At 41.3% G+C, this 26,149-nt stretch overlaps 1 protein-coding gene across 16 annotated transcripts in view; it reads right to left on the reverse strand.

Moving 5' to 3' along the window:
* The window catches only part of slit2 (slit homolog 2 (Drosophila)), a 104,502-nt gene that overhangs the window by 72,633 nt on the left and 5,720 nt on the right, over positions 1-26,149 (reverse strand). For all 16 annotated transcript variants that reach the window (XM_026170987.1, XM_026170980.1, XM_026170985.1 and 13 more), the window contains exon 4: positions 21,403-21,474. In XM_026170987.1, coding sequence (XP_026026772.1) covers positions 21,403-21,474 — 72 coding nt within the window. The remainder of the gene's footprint in view (positions 1-21,402; positions 21,475-26,149) is intronic.

The raw sequence follows: 26,149 nt of genomic DNA on the forward strand, positions 1-26,149 counted from the left end.
TCGATCATGAGTGAACTGCAATCTTAATGACAGAATAGTAGACAGCTTTACAAACAGGAGACAGACCTCCAGCCGAGTGCCTTCAACTTGCGTGTCTGTGCACAGTAACGGTGCAGGTGGCGTGGTGAGCTGTTAAGTTTATGGGCTATGTGAGAAGGCGGCAATGAGAGATCTAACAGTGCGTTGTTATTTTTGGTCCAGGGTTCTTAGGTAACTAAAGTCAGACAGACTGACAGCACTGGGTTTTTTACAACCTGTAGTCAAAAGTGACCTTTTCTATTTTATTAATCATTTTGAAATGCTGATTTCCAAATGTTTTTTTTTTTTTTTTTAATTTCATATAATCATTAATTTTTGTAGAGTGTGAAAAACCATTTTTAACAGCTGCGTGAGTCGCATAATTCATCACAATGGATGCCAAATCTGCAGGTTGTTTTTTTTTCTTTCTTAATAAACATTCATCCTTGCTCAATAAATAAATTAGTCTTGTTTTGATAAAAACAAGTTGCCAGTTAAAATGCTTATTTCATTAAAAACATTTTATTTCACGCATCGCAGTATGAAAGGTTCAACAGGACCCTTTCATAAATGTTCTTAGTTCTTTCTACAGTGGTGAGTCAAAGTGTCTGCTATAACAAAAAGGCTGTTTTAATGAATGATTGGTTGTTTGAAATCATTTATCCAGCAAAAAGTAAAAAAGGTGTGATGATCGCACTTTCTCAGCTCTGAGGATTTACATTTATCTGTCAAGATCTATATACTGGTAAATTAACCAGAACAAAATAATATAACAAATTTGTTATTGTAGGTAATATTTGGAACAATATAAATATGTAAAATAATATGAAGATATATTGTAACATTAACAAAGAATTATAGAGACAAAAGATTTAATACCGATGTAATATTCATGACATGGTGGAAGCCGTTCAAATAGTAGGAGTGCACAAGCTAAACTAATGCAGCATGAGCATGCTAAGCATCAACACACGGCGAACGCATTTGTAAGGTCGCAATTCAGGGCTCAGTTGTCTTAAAGTGCCCTAGGCAAGATTTTCTGCAAAGTTTGATCAAGCTTTGTCTTGATGCATGCTCAGTGAGCCAGGTAAGGAAATCCCAAAAAGTTGATCAAGTTTGATCAAGCCCGGTTCCCTCGTCTAAGAGAAGAAATGGAATGTGGGATCCTCACATTGTAAACAGGTTAGTGAAGTGCAATCTTTATTTAAAAAACAAAAACAAACAAAAGAACAGAATAAACCACATATAATGACCTTTTCCCCCCTATTTTTCATTGTTCCATCTTTGGCATGTCTTTCCATTAAGTCAGATAGAAATACACAAGCAGAAAAAGATTTGTTCGCTGTCACATTTTTTTTACTTCGATCGATACGAGCTGAAAGCAAAGGCGAGGGAGGAATGGGTTGGGTTCATGCAACAGAGGAACTGAGCGGTGGAGAGAAAGCAACACGAAGACAGGGTTGAAGAACGATGCTGGCAAAGAGAGTGGGGGGAGGGGGGAATGGGCATGTTATGACATCAGATGTCGTTAACCAATTAGGCGGGGTGTTGCAGGAGAGTGGTACCAGCAGCCACTAAAAGCCCCACTGTCACTGACCTCAGGAAGAGAGAATTTAATAACAATCTCCCCTTTCGCTTCATCCTCTCTCTGGCCAACAGCCACTTCGGTAACGGCGGCTTTTGTCCTTCCTGAGCTGCTGAACCCTTATTTATGTTGAAGCTGAGCAAACCTGCCCATCTGGAGAGTTCGAAACCTGAAGCCCTGGCTACTTAAACCGAGTGTCAAGACTGCAGATTATTTGCTGATCGCTCCTCAGTTTCCACATGACCAGATTAGCAATTAGCTTTAATGACCTTCAGTCAGAAGGTGAAGCTGCAGGATGATCTCATTCTGGTTTTGAATTATTTTTTTCTTTTTTGAAGAGTGGGGGGTGTCATCGACACTTGAGTTTAAGTGAAGACCTGGAAAAGTGTCCGGCTGCGTGCTTAAAGAGGGGCACTGCAGTTGAAACTGCATGAAATTACACAAACTGCAACGAAGAAGGATTTACAGTATGGCTATGATTCATTTCACTACATTAGAGGCGGAAATCTCTGTCTTTGAAACTGTCCTGCTAATGTAAAAAGACAATCTGTCCCAGAGCTTATAAGCATTCTCACAAATACAAGTGTAGCTGCTGCGCAAGAACAGCTGAGCTTTAGATTGCTCCAAAATCCCCTGTGACCATGGGTTTGGGCCAGAGGGGTGAAATAAACTTACCACCTGCTACTGGTAGTCCACACACAGACACACCACACACACACTCTTTTCTCTAACATCTGCCACTGCAGTCCCTCGTGTTTTACCAACACCGGAAACTTTCAGACTAATAGTCACAGCTCAAAGCAGCACTGCTTACAGTTTCCCAGCTTTTAATGGTTGTTCGCCTTACACCATTAATGCATATCAATCACCATAAACACACACACACACACACACACACACACATGCAGAACGCACAGACAGCAGGATTTGTATCAGTGAGCTGTGAATAACAGCTCTGCACCGAGTGTTCAGCTGTTAAAAGTTCAGAGGGAGAGAGCAGAGTGATGAAAAGGAAAATAAAAGGAGGGAAAAGGGGGATGGAGGAGAGGAGAAGTACCTGCAACACTCAGGTGATTGCAGGTAAAAGAACAGAAACACCCTCGGAGACAATGCTGCGGTAAAACTTTGATTTATGGAGTGGGGTATGCCTTTTTTTCTCAATGCTGCTGAGCAGAGATAACATCTCTACTAAACAGTAATTGGCATCCGCTATAAAAGTGGGAAGTTTTAAAGTTATATTTACAGCAGCTCCACCAGGAGGTCTCTCCATCGTCAAACTGCAGATGACAATGCAGCACATTTACTGATGAACTTGCTTTTATGGCTCAGGCATTCACAACAGTTGACTGGAATTTGCGAGACAACCTGTTTAGCGCACAAAAAAGTGACTTAAGACATTAAATGTTTATTTACATGTAATCAATTTAAACCACATTTCTTTCCTAATCTTAACCAAAATACTGTTGACACTCTCTGTGGTTAGTTTTGGTTTCTAGTGTGAGAGACGATGTTTTGTTTTAGCTACATTGGCTCTAAATGTTGTCCAATCTCATCACATGACACCTAGGACTCTAACAGCAGGAAATATAAAGTTAGATTAATCACTCAAGAGAACTACATGCACGTGCCTTTTTAAAAAAAAAACTGGCTGAGGTTAAAGGAAAATCAAACATTTGATTGAGATAAATGCTTTTTAGAGGCCCGTGATTGAAGACATGGAAAGGTCATAGTTCACATAAGAGGATGGATATCAGCTGCGCGTGTTAATTAGTATGAGTCTAAACATTTTTCTGATTCTTTAATCCTTTAAAAAAATATTTTCTATGTGTAAAAACTGTAAATGTAAACAGTGGGCAACTTGAATACTTGCAGCTTTTGTTTAAAATATTAATAAAATAATTGACTGTATTTCAATTAAATGTTAGAGCAGCCAGTTTGTAATTCAATAGTAAAAAATAATGTAATTGAAGTCAATAAAACACTTTAAGACATTCCTCTTTCTTTAAAATATGAATGCAGACGATTAACTAATAATTTAGTTAATTTAAAAAAAATCACCAATTAAAAATCTAATAGCTGAATGATCTTCTCTACGCAATCACACTGAGTATTTGAGCAGTTGTTTAAGCTCTGGTACGCATATATAAATAAATATGTATGAAATTTCTTCCCAAAGATTTGTCCCAGCATAGCTCATCTTTCTTTGTGTCTATCTGTGAATCACTTGACAAACAAAGCTTCTGTTACTACACTGGACATGATGCAGATAGCGGTGCATTTAAAAGCTTTGGTGAAATTCTGCCTCAGATTAAGTTGTGGATCAGTAGGTTCTAATATCTGTGCCAAGCGTGCATAGGCAACGGACATAGCTCAACAGCTATACAGTGCATTGTGCACGATGAATACGCTCCAACTGGAAGTCTGGATGCACACACACAAACGGTCACGGAAGACAAACAGCGATCAAACGTCCAGCCCCATCTCATCTGACTCTCTTTCATCTTTGCATGCTAATTAACCTTGACCTGAAAACTCCCAGTGTTTAATTGCTACCATGGAAATGACTTCCATTTGCACAACTGTCCACACACACACACACACTGTTCAATTAGAACCATCCATTCTGCTTGACTAGCAACAGTCATCACCATCAGTCTATCAGATATCACTTGTCTCTGTCTGTTTCTGCACCGCTGGTTTACAGACATGCAGACGGGTAGAAAAGTGTGTTCAAGGTGCAAATGTAAATTCAAGTCTTTCACCTAAGTAGAACTTTCAGCACCACAGTAATGTATAAATAATATTTAATTAAAAAAAGTAATATATCCACAAGCTAGATTACTACTACAACTTGCTGTCTGTCTAAAATCATGTAGGTTAAACAGAAAACCTATGTAAGTATGTAATACAATGACTAGAAAAACCTTGGTACATTTGCTTCGTCACTTGTCACCACTGAACATCTGTGATACATGTGTAACAGAGAATTTTGATGATGCTAAAAAGAGTTTGCTGCGAGCAAACAGACTTGAAAAAAGAGATTTGAGAGTTTGAAGGTAAAAGGAGTCACAGAGGTGAAGACGGAAGAAAAAATAAAACCCAGCTAATTCAGAATGCTATAAAAGTCAGCCAAGCCAACCCAATGGCTGCTTTCTCCTGAGAAAGCTGATTGAGAGAAATGAAGCAGAGATAGGAGCACTGCCATAATTTTAGAAATGCAGATCCAAACTATTTTTCTTCCTCTGCATCAACCAGCTGCAAGATGATTCACAGAGACAGCAGCTTACAGTCATATACAGGACGTGCATGTAGACTTCAAATGAGGCTTGTCATGCCTACAATGCTGAACTTATAAACCCCCATAAACCTGCATGGGACCAGCATGCTAAACCCACAGACACACACACACACACAGTGGGATTATTACTTGTGGTTTATGTCTGAACATGCCAGGTTGCCAGGCGGTAATGTGTTGTGGTTAATAACCCTTCCTCTCATCCCTCCTTCCCTCCTTCTCCATCTCATCATTCCTTCATCCCCCCCCCCCCCCCCACATGAAGACTGCTGTTTGAGACTCACACACACACACACACACACACACACACACACACACACACAAATCATCTTTACAACCAGGCCTCTAACTTGCTTGTAGCAACGTTAACTGCCGCTGGTTTGCCTGGAGCCTCTGCGGATTGTATTGATTTGATCTGGAGTCAATGCCAGTCAGTAGGCATTGAGGATTTGAATTCTGCACCGAAAAGCCCAAAAAGATTCTCCAGCCTGAGCGAACTATGGGCTGTGTGTCCTTATTCATAACGGTTTAGGGAAAGACTATTATTTCTGTTGAATAATCAAACTTTCACTGTAATAAACTCACAGAATCGACAAGGTTAAAACAAGAAAAGCTTTTGGTTCGCAATGTGAAAAAAAAGCCTGCCCTTAACCGGCAGCAATTTTGGATGCCTTGAAGTAATGCTCCTCTTTTAAAAAGTGACAAAATCAGGTGTGGTGCCAGAGTAAATACAGCTTTGCCAGCAAGGAGATCGTAATTTGTGTCCTGTGTGGCCCTTTGCATTGATTATTTTGTTTTTAAATTGTTTCTTACCTTTACTTTTTACTTTCTGAAGATGTTTAGTTCAAGAGAAGACTGCAGTTCCGATTACAGTACTGACCTTTGTCGCAGCATTGACCTTGCACTAAAAAAGCACGGTCACCTGATGCGTGTACGTAAATGTGACGCCAAAGACATCATTTAAAAGTGTATGTGACAAGCTGGGGGTGAGAACCACCCATAAACCCAGCGTGTCATGGCACTAAGACCAAAGGATACTCTGTCGGTATCTGTAAGACACCAGGGATTTCTTTTTTTTCTGTAGAGAGCAAAGGGGTTTTGTACAATTGTGTAAAGTTTGGAGGAAAAGCCAGATGTGATTCATCAAAGGGACTGATGGGCAGGTTAGCAGTCAGTTTTTGTCCAATTTCCTTATGACCTTATGGGAAAAAGGAAAACAATGGAAATAGAAGTTTTACTAAAAAGGGGATTTCCACCTCTCAAACAGTCCAGTGTCTTTTAACACAGCAAAGGCAAAATCCTCAGCTGCTAAGATGTCTGAGAGAGACGAGGGGTTACCTAGCAGGTCACTAAGGTAACCTGACAGGAATCTTATGTGCTCTGAATGCGTGCACACGCACACACACACACACACACACTGATAGTAACCCACCCACCCAGAGTGCTGCTTGTAATTATGAGAGCTGTAAAACAGGCTGACATCATAGCTTTGGGCTGCTCATTCTCTCACCGCCTCGCTTTCAGACTATAAAATACTGTAGTCTTGTGAGCAAATTCACTGTTCAGGTGTCTGACTTTTTGCTGTTGCTTTTAATGAGCTGGAAGAACTGAGTCTCTTTAAAAATAACAGACATTATTGTATACATAACGTCCTACAGAAATTCAGGTTTGACTACATGAACTCATTGTTCAGGAAACCAGTTTGAGATGATTCGAGGAAGCAGTCATTTGGGACATGGGTACACTTTGATTATAAAGGGATGGACATGGTTAGCAACAATACTACGATAAGCTATGGCATTAATTAAATGATGCTCAGTTGGTATTAAAGAGCACAAAGTTAAACAAGAAAATATTTCCTATATCATTACAACACCAGAATCGTGAGCAATTGATACAGGAAGAAAGGATCCATGCTTTCATGTTTTTTACACAACATTTAGACCCTACCATTAAAATATCACTGCAGAAATCAAAACTCAGCAGATGAAGTAACATTATCTGTCAGGAGTGTCAGTCAGTGTGGTCTTCTGCTGCTCAAGGTCTGCATATCTTGCTTGTAATGAGTATATATTTGAGTTACTGTAGTCTTGCTATCAGCTCAAAGTAGCCTTTCCATTCTCTCTCCTTTTCTGGCATCAAGAAGGCATTTTCACCCAGAGAACTGCCGCTCACTGGATATTTTCAGACGATTTCTCTCTCAGATGACTCTCTGTAGAGATGACTGTGTGGGAAAAAGCCCTTTCTGAAATACTCAGACCAGCCCGCCTGGCACCAACAACCAGAAAACAGTCAAAGTCACTTAAATCATCTTTCCTCCTCATTCGGATGCTCAGGTTGAACTTCAGGTTGAACTTCACCTACTGCTCTTTGATTGCCTAATAAATATTTGTGTTAATGAGCAGCTGAACAGGTGTACCTAATAAAGTGGAAGTATCTCTAATGACCCACTGCATCAACCCTTTTTAAACTCCACTCTCAGTAACGTTTTAGGAAAATGCACTTTCTCCCAGGTTATGTGCGTTTGCTATGGTTGCTCTTGAGATTCAACCAGTTGCAGATACTTGATAATCAGGTGGGTCGCATGGCTAGAAAACAAAGGTGAAGCTAACTGCAAAAATGCGTATATCAACTCAAACTGCATCTATTCCTGAAGTAAATGAAAGGAAACTTAAAAATGTAATTAAACTAATTAAAAATGTGAATAATTGGTCTCAGAAAGCCATCAGCATGAAAGCTATCCTGACCATTCTGCCATCAGCCTACCTGCTACTACTGCACTGCTGTCTGCCTTCTGATTTAAAAGATATTTTGTTGGAGAGAAAATAATTTCCCCTTAGATTGTAATTTTAAATTCAGCTTTGTTGTATGGGAAAATATATCTTTAGGAGACAGTACACATACACACACACACACTCATAAAATAATTTAACAATGAACTCATCGTCTGGTGGAGATAGTGACAGCGGAAAGAGGAAAGTGATAAGAGTGAAAGAATAAATGAAAGGAAATTTGAGGCATGCCAAACTGTTTCCCACCTCCTGATACTGAGCTGAAATGTGAAGACAGGCAGGCAGACTTCTGATTGAAAACACTTAAAATGCACTGACATGTCACGAGTTGATAAGTACAGCCCGAAAAGAAAAACTGCCGCAATATAAAACAGAGCTTTGACTAAAAGTGTTCTGAGGCTGAGGATGAGATAAAGATGCATGAAGTGGGAACATGAAAGACAGACATCACGTGTGTCAAAACTGTGACAAAACATCTTAAATACTGAAGCTCAGAATCAGAATTTGGTGTTAAAAAAACATGTTTCTCTGCCAGTGAGCGTTCAGGTCGCAGGTGACCCTGATTTCAATTTGGTGCGCTTTGGCCCAGGAACAGGAAGAAACGTGTACAAACACACGCTGTCCTCTGTGTCTCCTCTTGTTGCTCTCTTCTTCGTGGCTCCCTCACTTCTGTCTGCCAATATGTCGTAATTGGATTTGTCTGAACGATAAAGATCTCTTTTTTGTATTACCATCACATTTAACCTCATAAAGGTCTGCTATAAGCAGGAATCCAAACACATGCCAAAAAAAAGGAAAGCGCGTGTGTGAAATATTTAAGAGGGCTAGTGTCGGGGAAAATGCTGTATTTTGTTTTTGGGAGAGGAAAAGCGAGAGAGAGAAGCTTCAGTACGATAAACCACAAAAGCCCTCCTTCGACTCGGCCCATTTAGGCCCATTTAGACACAACGCACTTGCAAGAGAGCGAGACTGAAAGGGTGGGGTGGGGGGGGGGGGGTGCAAAAGTGAGGAAGTACATGAGCCTCAGTTATTGTTACTGCTTGACAGAGAAACAGAAACAGATAGACAGATGAAGAAAAAATAAGTGTGAGGTGGAAGGAGTGATATGAAATGATCAGAGTCCTAACTTGTCTGCGCATAGTTTATCTGATCACTCTTTCAGATAGCATCTGTTTAATCCTGTATTACCCAATCTTACTGGCATCCTCCGTGTGTATGTCAGTGTGTGTGTTCCCGAGAGTGTGTGTTCTTCAGTCTGACACTTGCTGAGAGGTCAAAGCTCTCTTGAGCAGCCGTCCAATTACGGAGGGCATGGTGTTACCGTAGAGATGAGAGAAAACTGTAATTGGATAATGACACATCAGAGTTGAAACCTGTCATTAGACACTCACAAAGACACACGTGTATGCACACACGCGCGCGCACTGGTCGAGCACCAACCTGTGATTACAAACCTGCTGATCCATCACCAGCCTCCAGCTACGGAGCTACAATGTCACATTTCTCTCTTTCTTGCTCACATTACTCTTCAGAAACCCTTCGTGCTCCATCTCTAACGGCAAAAATCACATTTGTTTCATATTTGAATATGTTTTTGTGTATTTTTTCGCTCCTTTGACGTTAAAAAAATTGCTTTTAAATTGGTTTTTAAAGCTTAAAGTTTTCTCAAAGTGTCAGCGAATGGGTCTGTTGTTGTGGGCCTGAGCCCTCACATTATGTAAACATAGTGCGTTTTAATGAGCCTGGGTCGCTCTGGTCACTTCAAACACACTCAGCTTTTGGTGAAATAATGTGAGAGGCTCTAAACTTGCGAGCAACATCTCTGGGAGCAATCACTGGTCAGCTCCCAGTTTCCTCTCTTGGTTTCTTCTGCATCATTACCATGGATGAGGGTCTTGCATAAGCCTCTCCAAACCAATGTGTAGGCTCGGGGGAAGAGAGAGCTGGGGAGGGGAAGTGGAGAGGGTGTGTAGGCAAGAAAGAGTATGAGAGGGAAAAGAATTAAGAGAAAGGTGCTGGGGAGAGAAAGGGAAGATAATAGCAGTAAGGGGAATAAAACGGGGGCGCAAAAAAGACCAAGTGAGCAGGAGAGGCAGCTAGGGAGGGCAGTGAGGTTTTCTTTTGTGGTGATTGGAGAGTGACAGGGGTGCCAATAGAGTGGCCAGCGATGACGGTCCCACTGGAGAATGCCGGCTATGCCAGTGGAGTGGCACTAATGGAGCCAGAGAGGGGATGCAGTTGCCTGCCCCGGAGGGGTATATTGTGCAACTGGACAAGGCAGCTTGACACGGAGCCAAGATGGAGGATTAGAGGGGAGGGAGGGAGGCACCCAGGACAGAGAAAGACAGCCATGTTAGGTCTGCTGACTGATTGACATAAACTCAGCTCTTTCTGTCTTCCATTTAACTGCAGGCGAGCCTCAGAGAGCACTCAGGGTTTCTGGTTTTTGTCCTGACGTATTTTCTCACTCAGTGTTTTGCTACTCATAGAGTTTCCTGCCCAAAGTGTGAACATTGCAGCTGGTTGTCAAGCACAGTTTAGCTGCATCTGATCGCAGGAATGTGTTTGCTAATGAAAAAATAACTACGATGATTTTGTTTCTTTCTTTATTGTTCCAAATGAATCCATCCATCCATTTTGTTCTGCTGAGCAGCACCAGGAGACTATCCCGACTGCCACAAGGAGAGACAAGGTACACCCTGGACAGGTTGACAGTCAGTCGCAGGGAGACAGACAACCATTTTTACTCACATTCTCACATCCAGTTAACCTAACTACATGTTTTTAAAGGGAAGCTATAGGACCCACGAGAGTCCTGATTTGAAATCAGGACTCTCTCTCAACAATGCTAACCACACCACCATCCTGGTCACTCCAAAATAATATTTTTAAAAACTGATGGTATGAATATTACTTTAACTCTCACCACCTTTATAGAAACACAAACACACACACACACACAACAAGAACAACAGCAACAAGTCCAAACACACGCTACATGGATGCACACAGCAAGCAGAGGTCAATATTGATGAGTAGGCATTTGTTTGATTGAGGTTAGCAGAGGAACATTGATGAATTATACTGATTACTCCATAATCTCTCCCATAATTCACCAGCCCTGCCGTCTCATCCATCAATATGGTGTCTGGATCTATAGCTCCAGATACCCTGAGGAGACCAACCACCACAGAGGGGCTGTAAGATGGGGGGATATACATCCTGCTGGCTCTAAGCCGCATAACACCGGCGTTTACCTCGTGTTATTAAGTTAAACACTGTGGCTAATGTGAATGAGGAGGGGAGAGGAAGTAGAGATAATAGAGAGCGAGGGAAGTAAAGAGGATGATTTAGGCGTTTTTGCTGGGAGGAATTGCCGCACACCGTGACCCTTAATAACACACAAGCAAGGTGAAGAAATGCTTTGATGATCTCGAGGACCTCACACACACCCACACAGATTCACACAGAATCTGTGCTCTTAACTACCTGCTTCCAGGTAAGCTCTTCCTGGCGTTGGATAGGTATGTAACCCCCCCTCCCAATAATCCACACTCGGGTTACACACACACACACACACACCTGGACACTTCTCTCTGACAGACTTGCTGGCTCCAAGCTTCAGGCTACCTGCCATCTACAGTAAGCACTGACATACCTCTCTCCTCTCATTTCCACAACACTCTTCCCTTAGTTCTCCACCTTTCTTTACTTTCGCTGCCCCTCACTTTCTCCCACTCCCTTGCTTTTTTTTCCTTTTCACGACTAGCTCACAATGGAGACGGCGCTTCTTTCTTCGCCCCGGTAAATTCCTCCCTGGTCTCTTTTTTTTCCTTTTTTTCCCGCACCATTTAAGAGAGCAAACACGTCTCTAATCTTCCTCTTAAATACCCTTCATTCATTCGGTCTGTATCCACCCCTCCTCTTTCTGTGTGTTTTTCCAGGCGTAACTCTCACTCCTTGTGCAAGTTGATGGGCAAAGCAGCGCCATCGCTGCTGGCATGTCCATTATCCTGGATATTTCATTGGCTGACGCTGATGATCCCTGACCTTTGACCTTAGTGGCCTGAACTTTGACACTCACACGCCCTGGGCGGCAGGTGATTAATGAAGCTGCTGGCAGAAGACCAAATCAAGTAGTAAGAAACGGAAATTTGAAGGAAGATAAAACAAGAAAAGTTTAAATATTTAATAATATTTATTAAATCCCAAACGTGGGTAGAGAGGTGGTAATTTCAAACGAATGGTAAACATGAAACATGAAATCCATAACTCGCGGAAAGTTTGCCTCTTAAACTCTAAAGCCTATATTAAATAGAGTCTATGCAATGATTGAATAATTGCAACCAAAAAAAAAGCCATCCAGTGCAACATAAGACTAATCAACAGTACAACAGATTACATCCTGCAAAATTACTATTAAATTGGATCACAACAAAGCTGAGCAGCATAACCTTTATGGAGACAGACTTATTCCAGTCGGTCTATTAGATTCAATCTGGTCTTGCTAGGTGGACCTAATTAGGTCCTGCTGTTTTACACCATTAATGCAGTGTTGTGCTACTAAAAAAAATGTAATTAAAAAAGCTTCAAACACATCTGCGCACACTTCCTGAGCTCCATCAAGAAACAAGTATGCTCTGGTTAAAGCCAAGAATTTTCATATCTTTACATTCTGTCTGTATAAGATAATCTTTTGTGCTGGTGCCCTCATAATAATGCCAGCACGGCTCTGGCAAGCCCTCTTTCAATCGCTTGAGAATGAATTACAGCATTGTGTTGGGATGTGAATGGCCAGATCACTTCTTAGGAATGAGTGGCCTTGAGCAATTCAGAATGGCGGGCGTGTGATTCATACGAGTGAGTCAGTGACACTCAACACCTCGACACTGTTGTAACTGTTCGTTTGCACTCAAGGTGAGACATAAAGTGTACCCAAATGACATGGGAAATGTCTGAAAACACACAAAGTCGACCACAAGAAAGCAAAATAACATCCCCCTATTCCCCCTATCCCCCCCCTTCGGCTGGAGTCGATGTGTGTGATCCAAGAGTCCCAATGAAAACATTTCTCCGACAATATGTCTTTATGCATGCTGAAAAGATCTGAAAAGAGCTGTTTTCTCGTGTGTGTGCGCGTTCGCTCCGGATCGAATGTGTGTGAGAGTTTTTATATCTGTTAAAGCGCATTCAGAGAAACAGGAGGGGGCAGGAAATATTGCTGAATGGTAAATGCGATGTGTTTGTGTCAGTGTGTGTCTATTTTTGTTAGACAGCAGGGAAAGGGGAGGGGTCACCCGCAAGCGTCTTGGGCTGCAAAGGCTTAACTTCATTTCCTCAGAGAAACATAATGGCAGATATTTGCATATCGTATGTACACAAAGCCAGTGGCCAAACTGTGCTGCCAACAGATACGGATCTTTTTAAAAGGCAGGTCGGGGAAAAAAGACTACAAGTAAATAATTTGTAAAACCACATTTTGTAAAGTTAAAAAAATGAACTTTGATGCTATAAGTTAGTTCAGTTTATACCCAAATAGACTCCTTGTTGTGCATATTTTGGTAAATTATTCACTGGCTCTTTGGCTAATTAGACACTGCACCTGAAATCTCATAGACTCACTCTATACTCAGCAGCCACTTTATTAGTTACAACTTACTAGTACCTCTGTTAGAGCCCATTCAGAAGTTTTCATGGCATAGATTCAACAAGGTGGTGGAAACTTCCCTCAGAGATTTTAGTCCATATTGACATGACAGCATCACACAATTGAAGCATCTATCCACGATGTGACTGGTGAGCTGGGCTCAGGTAGGCTGTGGCTTTCAATAATCATTTGGTACTAAAGACACCAAAGTGTGCCAAGAAATCCACTACAGCCCCACCACCAGCCTTAACCGTTTACACAAGGCACAATTGATCAGTGTTTTTAACTGAGACTCATCAGACCAGGCAACATGTTTCCAATGATCTACTGTTCAGTTTTCAAAGATTGTCCAAATTGTAGCCTCAGTTTTCTGTTCCTGGCAGACTGGATTGGACCCGGTGTGATCTTCTGCCGTTGTAGCCCACATGCTTCAAGGTTTAATGAACTGAGCATTCAGAGATAACCTTTTTCATTCCTTGGTTGTAACAAGTAGTTATTTAACAGTGTGGCCATTCATGAAATCAAATCCCAGTAGATCAGCAATTTCTGAAATACTCAGACCAACCAGACCACATTCAGTGTCACTTGATGCATCTTTCTTCCCACTTCTGTGGTGTTGTAATCTACTACCAGAGTACAAAAAACATCTCACATTTAAGTTTAGTGCGTATATGTGATTGATTATCTTGTGCATTTTATTAATTTGTTTTCCCGGACTCTTCAATAAAAGTAAATTATTGGATAATGACATCAATGAAAGCCACAGGCCAAAAACACATTGGTTAAGTTCCCCAAATCAAAGAGTATAAAAACAACTCCCAGCAAATCTCTTGCACAAACAGCTGTTCCATGTGGGACTTTTCATTAGTAAGCATTTAATTTATCATCGTTTCAGTCAGCGCGAGGGAGGACACTTTCCCTCCTCGGCCTTTTAAATCACCACGTGCTTAGATCTCCTGATTGGAACATTCCTCACCTTTGACCTCTGCTGGTCCATAAGGTCGTCATCTCTGTGGCAACTAAAATGCCCTAACGCTCTCTGTCTTAATTAAAAAACACTATTTACTCGGAGAAAATTTCATTTTCTTTACCTTTGACCTCTCACTTCCTTGTGTTTTCTCCCCCTCCCTCTCTGTTAGTTAACGGGGAAAGGCGAAATCTTATGAAAGATGCATCGACGCTGTAGTGCAACCATTATGATAGGCCTGTCGTCTCGGGCGAGTTTGTGTGTGTGCAGCAGGGTTAAGCTCTCGCACAAGACAAAGCCACAACCTTCAAGGCTGCTAAGCAACAATGCTGCCTGGTAAAGCCTCATCAGGGCACCGTTTAGCCGAGGATTAGAGACTATTACACACACATAAACACACATATATACACACACACACACCGCAAAACGTTGTTTCACCAGCTCATTAATTCGAACCTCGCTTTATTTCTGCTTAAATGTGCGAGAGACCTGACGTTCCACCTCTCAGTCAACTTTTCGATGCTGATTCTCCTTCTCAGTGGAGAGACAAGTGGTTTTTTTCCTCCACTCATAATTTTTGAAATTGATGAAAACCTTTGCTGTGTGCTGGAACAACGTGGTGATGAGATATTTTAAACATAAAAACTGAACCAGTTAGTAAAACTTAAAGGTCAAGGCTTAAAAAAAATAGAGACCCAGCAAATATCATTGTCTGATTTTTCTATAACAGTTTGGCTGATAACCCAATAATTAAATAATTACGTTGTATAGTAAATGATTTGATACCAAAGTGTAAATGCTTCGTGATGATGGAAGTGAAAAATAAACTCTTATTTTATTGTGTGTATCTCTCTCACACCAGAGTTTCGTGTTTTGTTTGTTTGACTGATGGTGCTTCCCCAAATGGGTGCACGTTAAACTCCTGTGTTTTCCCACATTTGCAACGGTGTCATCAGTCACCTGCAAGCCCACAATGGGACAATAGGAAGCTCAGAGTCGAGCAAATTGCCTAAAAGTAGGTTTTATGTAGTCTACATAAATCAGTGTTTCATTTCTTTTCCACGTAATACATGTTGCATTTCAAAATGAAAAAAACAAACATTCTTTGACTAATACATGAATAACATTCCTCCATCATGTTTTCTGTCAGACTGATGTTATTTTAGTTAGATTTTTTTGGCTCCCTTCTTCTGAGCCTGTCATAGTTTTCTACCGTCGTAACACAATACGCAGGAAAGCTAAAATAAAAATAAAGAAATCTCCTGTAGTGGCACCTGCTAAGCCATTGCTGTTGACCAGAAGTGTCCACAAAGAAAAAACTGTCACATGAATCTAGCCTCATACTCATACTCTTCAACTGTGGAAGCAGTGACCCATTCTCTTATCCTCCCATCACCCCATCCCTTTATCAACCCGTCTTTCATCTTTCCCTCTTTCATCTCGCTACTGAATTCTGTCCAGCAAAGGCAGACAAGAGACAGAGGAGAGGAAGCAAACCTAATGCTGCACTGTGTCTGTATGCACCTCTGACAAATCACCAAGGCTGTGGATTGTTTACAAAATGCATCAGAAACAGCTGTTCAGTGGTGGTTACGAAACAATTATTATATAGAAACTATAATATTTCAGTGATCTCAGCATAGCTAGCAGATATCTATATCCAGTTGAGCGCCTTTGTTATCGTTTATGACAGATTTTAAAAGGCTAAGAGGTTAAATAGAAACTAGGCAGTGGTTTCAAGACTTGCTGAGCATTTCTACAGGAATCAGTGGACAAAAAGCAGAATTGAAAAACCAAACATTTCATCTGTTTCCCACAGGTATTCAATGGCTGGCTAGCTGTCAAAGTTCTTGGGAATACACTTTCAATATTTAAACATATTAGAAATATATTTTCTGGTACAAATCAAGTAATATATAAACTACCAGGAACATTTTTAAAAAGACGTAAAGGCAAAGGAGCAGAAATAGGAGAAATGCACTATTCTAACTTTTATCTTTTATGTTTACAAGTCTATTCAGATAAAATTGTATGTTAATAAAAAAAAATTTGTTAAAAGGTGAGCAGTAACTTGAAGACCTGACCATATTTGTGACCTTTTCTTGTTCTGTTGACTGAGCACTGTCCTATTGACCAAGACCAAACCTATCGTCCTTTTCTATCATTTCCTGTTTTGTGGTCAGAGGAACCCAAATTTGAAATTCTTTCTGGAAAACATGGACACCACTTCCTCCAGAATAAAAAGAAGCGGCACGATCCAGCTTGTTATCAGAACTCAGTTCAAAAGCCTGCAGCTCTGATGCTATGGAGGATGCATTTGTGTCTATGAAATAGGCAACTTGCCCATGTGGAAAGGCACCATTAATATTAAAAGTTAGACAAGTTTTAGAGCAATGTATGCTCCCATCCAGACAACCTTTATCTGAGGAAAGGTTCTGCACATCTCAGTGAGACAATGATAAAACTACATGCTCCATCTTTTCCTACAGCATGGGTTTGTGGTAGAAGCGTCCATGCACTGAACTGGCCTACCTGCAGACCACAGCTTTGGACATTTGGAGTATCATGAAACACAAATTACAAAAAAGAAGACCCACGACTGCCGAGAATCCCCTATCAGACGTTCTGCAGACCTGCAGATTGTCGCATTGTTGGCTTTTCACACATCGACCTGGCTTTTTCAGAATTGAGGTTTGTATTGTGCTGTTCTGTTTCTTTGTTAGCTTTTCTTTATACTTGATCTATTATTAATTTTGTAATTTTGCTTGTGACGAAGGTCAATTTGGAGACCTGATGGGATGAAGCGTGGGGACCTGCCACAGTCAGAATGCATAAAACGGGAGATTTGTGCCTGTATGTGTATGTTCCGACCTTGTCTTTGTTTGGCTCAGGTAACTTTTGGTTATTGCCCACTGCAGTGAGATTTTACTAGCCTGTCTCTTTTTACAGACTCCATCTAATGAAGTGGCTCTGTTTAATCACAGTTTCTATAGTTGCTCTCTTTCTCTGAACAAACAGTCACAGCTGTGGCCCTCAGTATTATTGCAGGGTGGATTCAGTGTTCAACAATAGGCCAAGGGGGAAAAGGAGGGCTGTGTGTGTGTGTTAGAGACAGACACAAAGAGAGAGTTTTCTGGGGATATGCCCACCACATGGTGTCTCCAGATGTGTGTGTGCGTGTGTTTGTCTTCATAATCTAATGCAGTCTGGGCCCACGGGTGCTGGGGAAGCTGCGATCATGTGTAATGTGGGAGGTGAAGGATGGAGGGGTGCAGACACAGGTGTTGCAAATGAAAATGATGAAAAAGACACACGACTTTTTATTAGCAGTTAGACTTGCTGTTCCCTTTTTTATGTTTATGCACATCACATATCCACGACAAGCATGTTCAAACTCAAAACTTTGTTCTTTAGAAGCAGCTAATTTCCATCCAAAAAGCTGCAAAATGTTCACTGCTGGATTTCACTGGTTTTTAGCCATTATGGAGGAAACACAGATGTCAGTAAAGACATCAAAATTTACATAACTCTAGAGATATAATAGCTGCAAGCACAGGACACGCCATGAAATTTTATGGTCTCATCCTAACAATTCCTGTGATCTATCCCATTCTTCTACTTCCACCAACGGGCCAAAATTCTTAGAAATCTGGAGAAATATGTCAAATTCTTCAGTAGGTTGGCACAAAATTTGATACAAATATCCATGGCAACCAGTGAGCTACAGCCTTTTTGCCCAGTGACAACACTTTAGCATGCCATCCTTGCCAGGTAGCATGCTGGAAACATTTTTTTGCAGACCGAGCTCTGCTAAATTGTCGAGGGGACTGTCAAACATCACCTTTGATGCAAGCAATATGATAAAACATCTGACAAAGCATTCAAGGAGTTTACTAATGCGAGCAACAAGTAAAAGTGTGAGAATATGTCCAGAGACAACCCACGGTGTGTAAAAATAACATAAGCTCTTACCAAGTACACTGTTTTTGAAAAGCAGCTATTGTCAGCTGTAGATAATACAGGGTTTTATTGTCTTCTCACTACACTGGAGCACAAGTATGAGCATGTCAGCTGTCACCACATCACAGAAACCTTCTTTCCAAAGTTGCAAGGCTTTAGGAGAAAGCACACAGCAGCCTTTTCTAGGACATTTCGACCTTCGGCTTCACGGCTAATATTTGGACGGTGTCATCCAGTTTAAAGTTTAACCGAGAAATGGATGAATGAGAAATTCAGTGATCAGAGAGACATTCTGTGTGCACAGTATAAATATTCATGCAATAATTGGGCCACTGCAGGTGCTTTTGATGATATGCTTCAGTTGTGAGTCATTTGAAAAAGTTGTGTTCATATTCCGTTCATGTTGTATTCTAGCACAATAAAAAACAACTGGTTTTTTTTTAGTCTAAATATTTAGTTTGATAAAGATTTGAAGCAAAAAAAACAGCCTATAAATATTAAAACAAGACCTGCACTATGCTGCATTCTTTCACTGAGCAAAGGAGGCTCCTATTTGCTTCCAAATATCTGCTTAAAAACCTGCGTGACAACATGCTATCTGTTCTTCCTCCATTTCTGTTCTTCCTCCAGGCATGCCCACCAGGTTGGGCATGCCTTAAACGCCTCACACAGTAGGCATCCAAGAGGCATTTTAATCAGATGCCCGAATCACCTCAACTGGTTCATTTTGATGCGACTCTACTCTGAGTCCCTTCTGACTGATCAGTGAGAGGGGACTCATCCCATCTCCATAGCTTGCATCCGCAATCGCTTTCTTCCAGTCACTACCCAGAGCTCGTGACCACAGATGAGGCTAGTGATGTAGATCAACAAATCGACAGCCATGCTTTTCTTCTGTCAGTGTCTTCTTCCACTCTCTTCCTACTCTTGAACAAGACCCTGTGGTACTTAAACTCCTCCACTTTGGTGCTCCACCCTATTCCATCTGAGACCCACAGCCTCAAACTTGGAGGTGTGAACCACTCGAGTTTGAGCTGGTGAAGCCAACAGAACTACATCATCCTCAAAAAGCAAAGATTAAATCCCGAAGCCACCAAAGCAGACACCCTCCACTCCTGTCTGCATAGAAATTCTGTTCTTATTAACTATGAACAGAACCTGTGACAAATCCAACAAACCCACGGGAACAAGTCTGAATCATCTCCAGCAATATGGATCAAGGTCTCCCTGCAGTTCTACAGTAATCAAATGGTGCGTAGCATACTAAACGAATTTATGTAGAACATCAGATGGCACAACACTCTCCAGTGTGCTATATGCCAAAGTTATGTTACCCTTACTATTGCAGGTTAACAAAATTCAGGCATGATTCATGCTCAGACTTGTATTTCACTAAACAAACTAACTGCACAAGTTCAAAGGCATCTCTCACACCTAACCTCAAAACAGTTTAAATTAGTCCCGAATGCCTTAAACCGCTGTGCTGAGCAAAGATTGAACACATACCATAAATACTCCTGTACACACACACAGACACAGATTTTCCAAGCCCCAAAAACAGTGAAAACATAATTTTCATAATAGCAGGTTGAGCAAGTGTTCATTTATAGAAGTACTGTTGCAAGAACCAAAGCCGGTCAAGTTAGCACATACCTACAACCCTCAATATAAAACTTAACAAGATCCCACTTCAGAGGTTCTCAGGGGTTTCTCGTTGCGATTTCTAAAATTAAAATAAACTGTAGGGGGTGTAGAGAAGCAGACGTAGGATTTAATATTGACCAAACAGCCTTAAATACTATTGGCCAAACCTCTGTGGTCGCCATTCAAGCTGAATGAGTTCCATACATCTGAGAAACCTGTTTAACAGCATTTTTCTGTGGAAGTTTGCGTTTTTTTTCTTACTCTGTTCACCGTGGGTTTTATAATTTAATCTAATTCTGAGAAATAACAACACAGCAGCTTAAATGTGGTTCTATGGAACGAGCTGTGCCGGTTCAGATAAGATGAGCTGCCATTGAGGGGCTCTCCTCTAAACACATACACCTGGAGGACTGAGGCTCGCACAAACACATGCATATAGAGGCAGATATACACTCGCACTCAACTTGTCTACAACAAGCTGAGCACAGAGCAATATATCCAAGTAGTATTTTTACCTCAGCCCACACGCTGAGCAAAATGCCAGCTCTCGGCCTTGGGAAACACACACGCACACATTTGCTCAAACACAGGCAGACACACACCCTTAGACACAACAGGTCATGCCCAGCCGGCCACTGCGGCAGCCGCAGAACATAAACAACTTTCACACACTCTGAATCATCTGAGCATTTCAATATTGTTTCAGATACTGTAAATACATTCAGCCACTCATATAAATATATGCAACCATAATTATTCCCTGAGACCGCAAATGACCGTGACGGGAAGTTAGTTCCCACAGTTTCAGTGGCGTTGCAGCCCAGCCCTGTAGTGCTCGGTTTGCAGCGCAGACGACGGGGCAGCGAGGGGAGCGGAAGGTGCTCGATGACAACAAACAGTGGTTCGTCGGCTTCAATGCAACCTGGAACATTTATGTTCTGTAACGAAAACTGTTTTCTGCCCGTGAAACACAAAATGTAACTTCAGGAGGGAAACCTGTTCACTGCTTATACCAGTAAGTCGGTCATGCTCACTTTCTCCTCTTCATCCTCTCCTACACAAGCACACACAAGCACACATACACACAGATACACACCTCTCTCCCAGTGGGCAGCAGCTGTTGGAGTGCTAATCTCCATTAGCTACTGAACTGGCTTTTATGGAGAGAGCCATGTAAAATCTGCTCTCTCACTTCTCTCACTCCTTCATCCAAGTGAAACACCCAGACTGGGTCACACAGCAAAACCTCATTGTTTTTTTTTCTCTGCTTTGCAGCATCTGCAACATACATTTTCACATAATTTTGAGTCCTATTCAGTGAACTGTGCAAACGTTGTGGTGATATACACAAACACACCATTACATGAATCCAAAGTTTATCTAGATCATCTTAAGGCTTCTTAGCAAAACATACTAATAGTTAGAGAATATTTCAGTTAACCATGGAGGGCAAACGAGTGACGGACAAAAAAAATAAATAAAAACACGACTTACAGTCTGTAAAGCTTCGTTGTTCCCAGGAAAAGCAGCTCGGGAAAGACAGCCAGATTATTCCGATTCAGGCGCCTGCAGAAATACAACAGGAATTAGGGAATAAACTCGACCTTGCTCGTTCCAAAGACTGCGGTTGGATGCTCGTACATTTGTGTATAATTAGCTGTTTTAAAGTAGGATTTGTGTTTCCTGGACTTTGTATTAAATTCTGTTACACTGTTTTGATTGTAATACGATTTGAGAGCATGAAATAATTGGGAGACTGATGGAGACACACATACGTGGTCATGCATGGACACTGAAAGAAAACGGTTATCCATGATTTAGGGGTACAACATGGCTGCCAGACAAACAGTGAACTCGAGAAGGATGGAGGGAACGCAGGCGGAGGAAGACGAGGGAAGGGGTTCAGATGGAGGGAGGGCGGAGGGGCGTTTTTGCCACAAAGACGGAGGAGAGGAGACGATGTGGGAAAAACAAACAGGCAGTCTGGCCGGGCTACCGAATGTGTGAAAAGGACCCCACTGAGTAAACAAGGCCCTCACAGGGGAAGAACTCACAACAACCCATCACGCACACACACGTACACACACACACACAGTGGAGACGACTCGGGTGAGTTTAATAATCTGGGTGCGATCATTTAACCCTGGTTGAGTGGAGTGAAGAGGTTTGTGTGCAGTGTGTGTTGATGTGTGTGTGCTTGATGTGTGTCAGAGGAGAGGGAGGCAACAGAGTGACACAATGAGAGACAGGCTGCTGAAACAGTTTAACCCTGACACAAACACACCCGCACACACTGACAGGCTCAAACGATGGATGCTGAGCTGGGTGCTACTGGATGGGAATGAAGAGAGGAGGAGGGGTCGAAGAAAGAAAACACGGCAGGAACTAGAAGTTACTTCAAACTAAGAAGAAAACTTGAGTGTGATTTATACAAAAAAAACATACGAACTAACAGAAGTACTACACATTTTCAAACAAAAACACCAGCTCCTTTCAAAACTTCCCCAAATCTCTTTTTCATTCTCTCGTTGACTTTTTCCTCTTAACCTTTGTCTTTCACCTCTTTTTGCATCACTAGAAGCCGATGTGGACTTAAATAACGTCACCCCCTCTGTGTCCATCTTCCACCCACAAGAGCACAAATATGTGAACGTGCCCGCGCGCACACACACACATTCACACTCCACAGTTACATCAGAGGCTGCTTAAATATTTAACGTCCCGCAGAAATGATGTTTCTAAATTATTCACTCCTCTTCCGTTAACGCTGCTTCTGGCAGCTAAGAGCCCCACACGGCCCCACGGAGAGGCACACTCCCCCTGTAGGTCCTGCCCAGCCATGAGCGCCCGTTAGTGGGCTAGACATCCCCCTGGGAGAGTGTACGGACTGGTGTTCGAGGTAGGGAGGAGGAACGACAGCAGAGAGGTGGTATGAGCTCATCGCCTTAAAATAGAGGCAATGCCGTCAGACTAGGAAACACGAAATGAAGTAGAGACAGGACACAGAGATCAAATCCAGTCTGCTCCACGGTGCTGCCGAGATATCAGTGTGTTTTAATTAACCTTTTATTCATTTCTTCACTAGAATATCCGTCTGATCATCACATTATCTATAATATATTTAGCAATTAGCAACATAGAGATTGTTCAGATTTACAGACCAGGATTCCCGTGCAGAGTTCTTCTGTTTTTCCTGCTTTAGTTCTACAAATATTATAAAAGTCTGAAACGGTTTTACTTTCCTCGCACACTCTCACACATTACAAACAAGGTGATATCAAAAACAGATCATTTATACTTCTGATGGGCAGCTCCAAATACAGTGATGTAGAAAAAAAGCAGCCAACAATTATTTTCACGACGAATTTATGCACTGAATTAATTAAATCATTGAAATTAATTAAAAAAAATTAACTTAGTTATTTACAGTAGACTGTAACAGAAACAAACCACCTGCCATACTTAAAATAAATAAAAGGCTACCATCATACGTAACCAGACATTTCAGCCAATCATTGCAACACTGCATATGAACATAACACGAATAACATTAAAGTGCGCTTGCCACGAATTTTCTTATTTTAAACATTAAACATTGCCAAAGTTTCAAATATCGATTTCAGTGTTTGTACAAATAATTCCCGTGAGCCAGAAGCTTGGCCTTCAGACTGAGTGTCCCATTTCGGATAGCGTGTGTGTGTTTTTCTTCTCTACTCATCTCTACTTTCTTGCTGATCAAAGTTTCTGTTTCTGTAGGGCAGCCAATCAAAAGAAAGTTGGCTTCAAAAGAGGGTGGCCTTCAAGGTTGAGGAGCTAAAGTGTTTTGTTTCAGCGAGCAGATGAGAGGGAGTGAACCAGCATCCAGTATAAGATAAATAAGGATTATTTTAAACTTTGAATTAAGGAAACTCTAGTGGAGTCCAAGAATAATAGTATGCAGCTGGAAATGAGAATAAAGGGTCCAGCTGAAGTTATTATACATGTAATCAAACATTTTGGACTTCTTATGTGTCATTACACACTAGATCGTACTGACTATGACTCCCCGGCCCCAACATAAACTCTGCATGAACATGACACGCACAATGTGTCTGACGTCACATGTGATTTACTCCAACATGATATGTAGGACATTTAAAACAATCTTAAATACATTTCTGTAATAAACCACATAAATGGTTAAGCGTTGTTCATTAGAGGCAGAAATTACAAATCATTTTTCTGAGATTTGAAAAGTTCCCTTATGAAACAAAACTACTGAAAAAAACAGTGATGATTCTTAACAAGTTTCTCAGTTAAATCTGAGAGCTACAATGTAACTACAAAACATTTCAGCCAGGCTAAAATGTTTTGTAGTTACATTGTAACTAAGACCTCCAAAGTCTGCTGTTACTTACAGAGGCTACATCAGCTGACTTGGCAGTTTTCACGACTCCACTTTGCACATTTCTCACTTTGGTCTTCAGCGCTGATTCTGCTCTCAGTATTTTGTTAATTTGAACTGCTGCATTAGCCTAATTAAGGAAGCACTGTCTAAAAGATTAACAGCTCAACAGTCAACCTATTGCAAGCTCTCCATCACCACTGAGCTTGACTCGGCTGCTAACTGTCACTTCACTTTTAAAGTTCTGCAAAAAAATTTGCTTGAACATAAACTTCTGAATCAAACAATGAAATCTCTCCAGTCATGTAGTGATTTAGTTTATTTGATGTTTTTGTATATAAAGACAAATATGTAGCACGAACCAGTTCCACATGCCACACATTTATAGGCTGAACTAGTCTGCAATTACCACCCACTGTTGAGCCTTTTTCCTTCTACATCTGAAAGAACGTATCTCTATCTTTTATATCACAGTGTGTGAGGGTGTGTGTGTGTGCACAAACAGCCTCAGAGTGCTTCCACAGCCATGTCTCATTAGTCAAAGTCTGGCTGGAAGAGAATGAAGACGGAGTAGCCAGTAGTCCGAGGTGTGAGAGTCACTCCGCCGAGCTAATGTCACACTGCAGCATGGTGATAATCCCCGCAGTCATAAACAGATGCTAGAAGCCCAGAAACCGCACAGTAAACACACACTCGCAAACATGCACAGTGTGCCAAATCTCTGTACATACACACATGAATACTCGCACAAACATAAAAGTCTGACACGCACACGCAACCTTAACACCTCAGACCCATGTTGATGCGCAGTAGTACAGCCTTGCAGACTGAAAATAACAAACTGCCTCAGAAACCAATTATTACTCCACCAATGCTGCTGCAGCCATAATACACATGCTGAACTAACAGTCAGTCTATCACACACACAAACACACGCACCAAAGTTATAACCCAAAACACTGCAGACATTTCCACGAACCTAAGAAACTGTCTCCACTCCAAAAACCACTTCAAACCGACCAGTGTGTGTGTGTGTGTGTGTGAATGGGTGTGAATGCGGTTCAACAGTTCATGTTTTCGGTTCACAGCTCGTGCATCCAAAGCGAGCCAATATCTATCACCCACCAGAGATTTACACTCTCTAATCTGATCTGTTATTTAAACACTAATGAAAGATACCATCTCTTGCCTTAAAACACAGAAATGCAGAAATTCAGTCTTATCTCCTAAACACTAAATTCCTTTGCTATCAGGTTAAAATCATTCGTATTCAGCAGCGCCTGGCAGCTTTTCCTCTAAACTTTCCGCGAACTGGTGTGTACCAACAAACATAACAAATGTTGGGTGCAGCAGAGACTCGGAAAAATCTATCTCGAATGGCTTTTTAGACAGAACTGCTGTGGTGAAAATGGCTTTGTGTCTTCACAGCGCAGATAATTTCAAGCTCTACTGCTCAGTAAAAACGGAGAAAAAAAATGTAAACTTTGCCCTGAAATGATCAGCGGGAACAATTTTATCACTCACAGGCTTTAGAGCTAATCATTTCGCACTAATCCAGAGCTTTTCTTTGAAATCCATACCCCCGCTATCTGGGATCACTGTTACAATTATCTTCTGCTGTTCATATTGTCAACATATTACAGCACGATCACTTGATTTGAGGCTTCATTATCTACTTTGTAATTGCTGTTGATAGACGCATCTCACCACTGTAATCAGCTGTGCGATTACTCATCTCGGTAAAAATTATCTTTAAATAATGTGATCAGTCAGTTGCAGGCTAATTATCGAAGGATTTAGCCGACTGATTTTCTCTGAAATTACTGTCACGGTACCTGCAATATCGCTTTCATTCTC

This window comes from Astatotilapia calliptera, chromosome 6 (assembly GCF_900246225.1).
Source record: "Astatotilapia calliptera chromosome 6, fAstCal1.2, whole genome shotgun sequence".
NCBI classification, from domain to species: Eukaryota; Metazoa; Chordata; class Actinopteri; order Cichliformes; family Cichlidae; genus Astatotilapia; species Astatotilapia calliptera.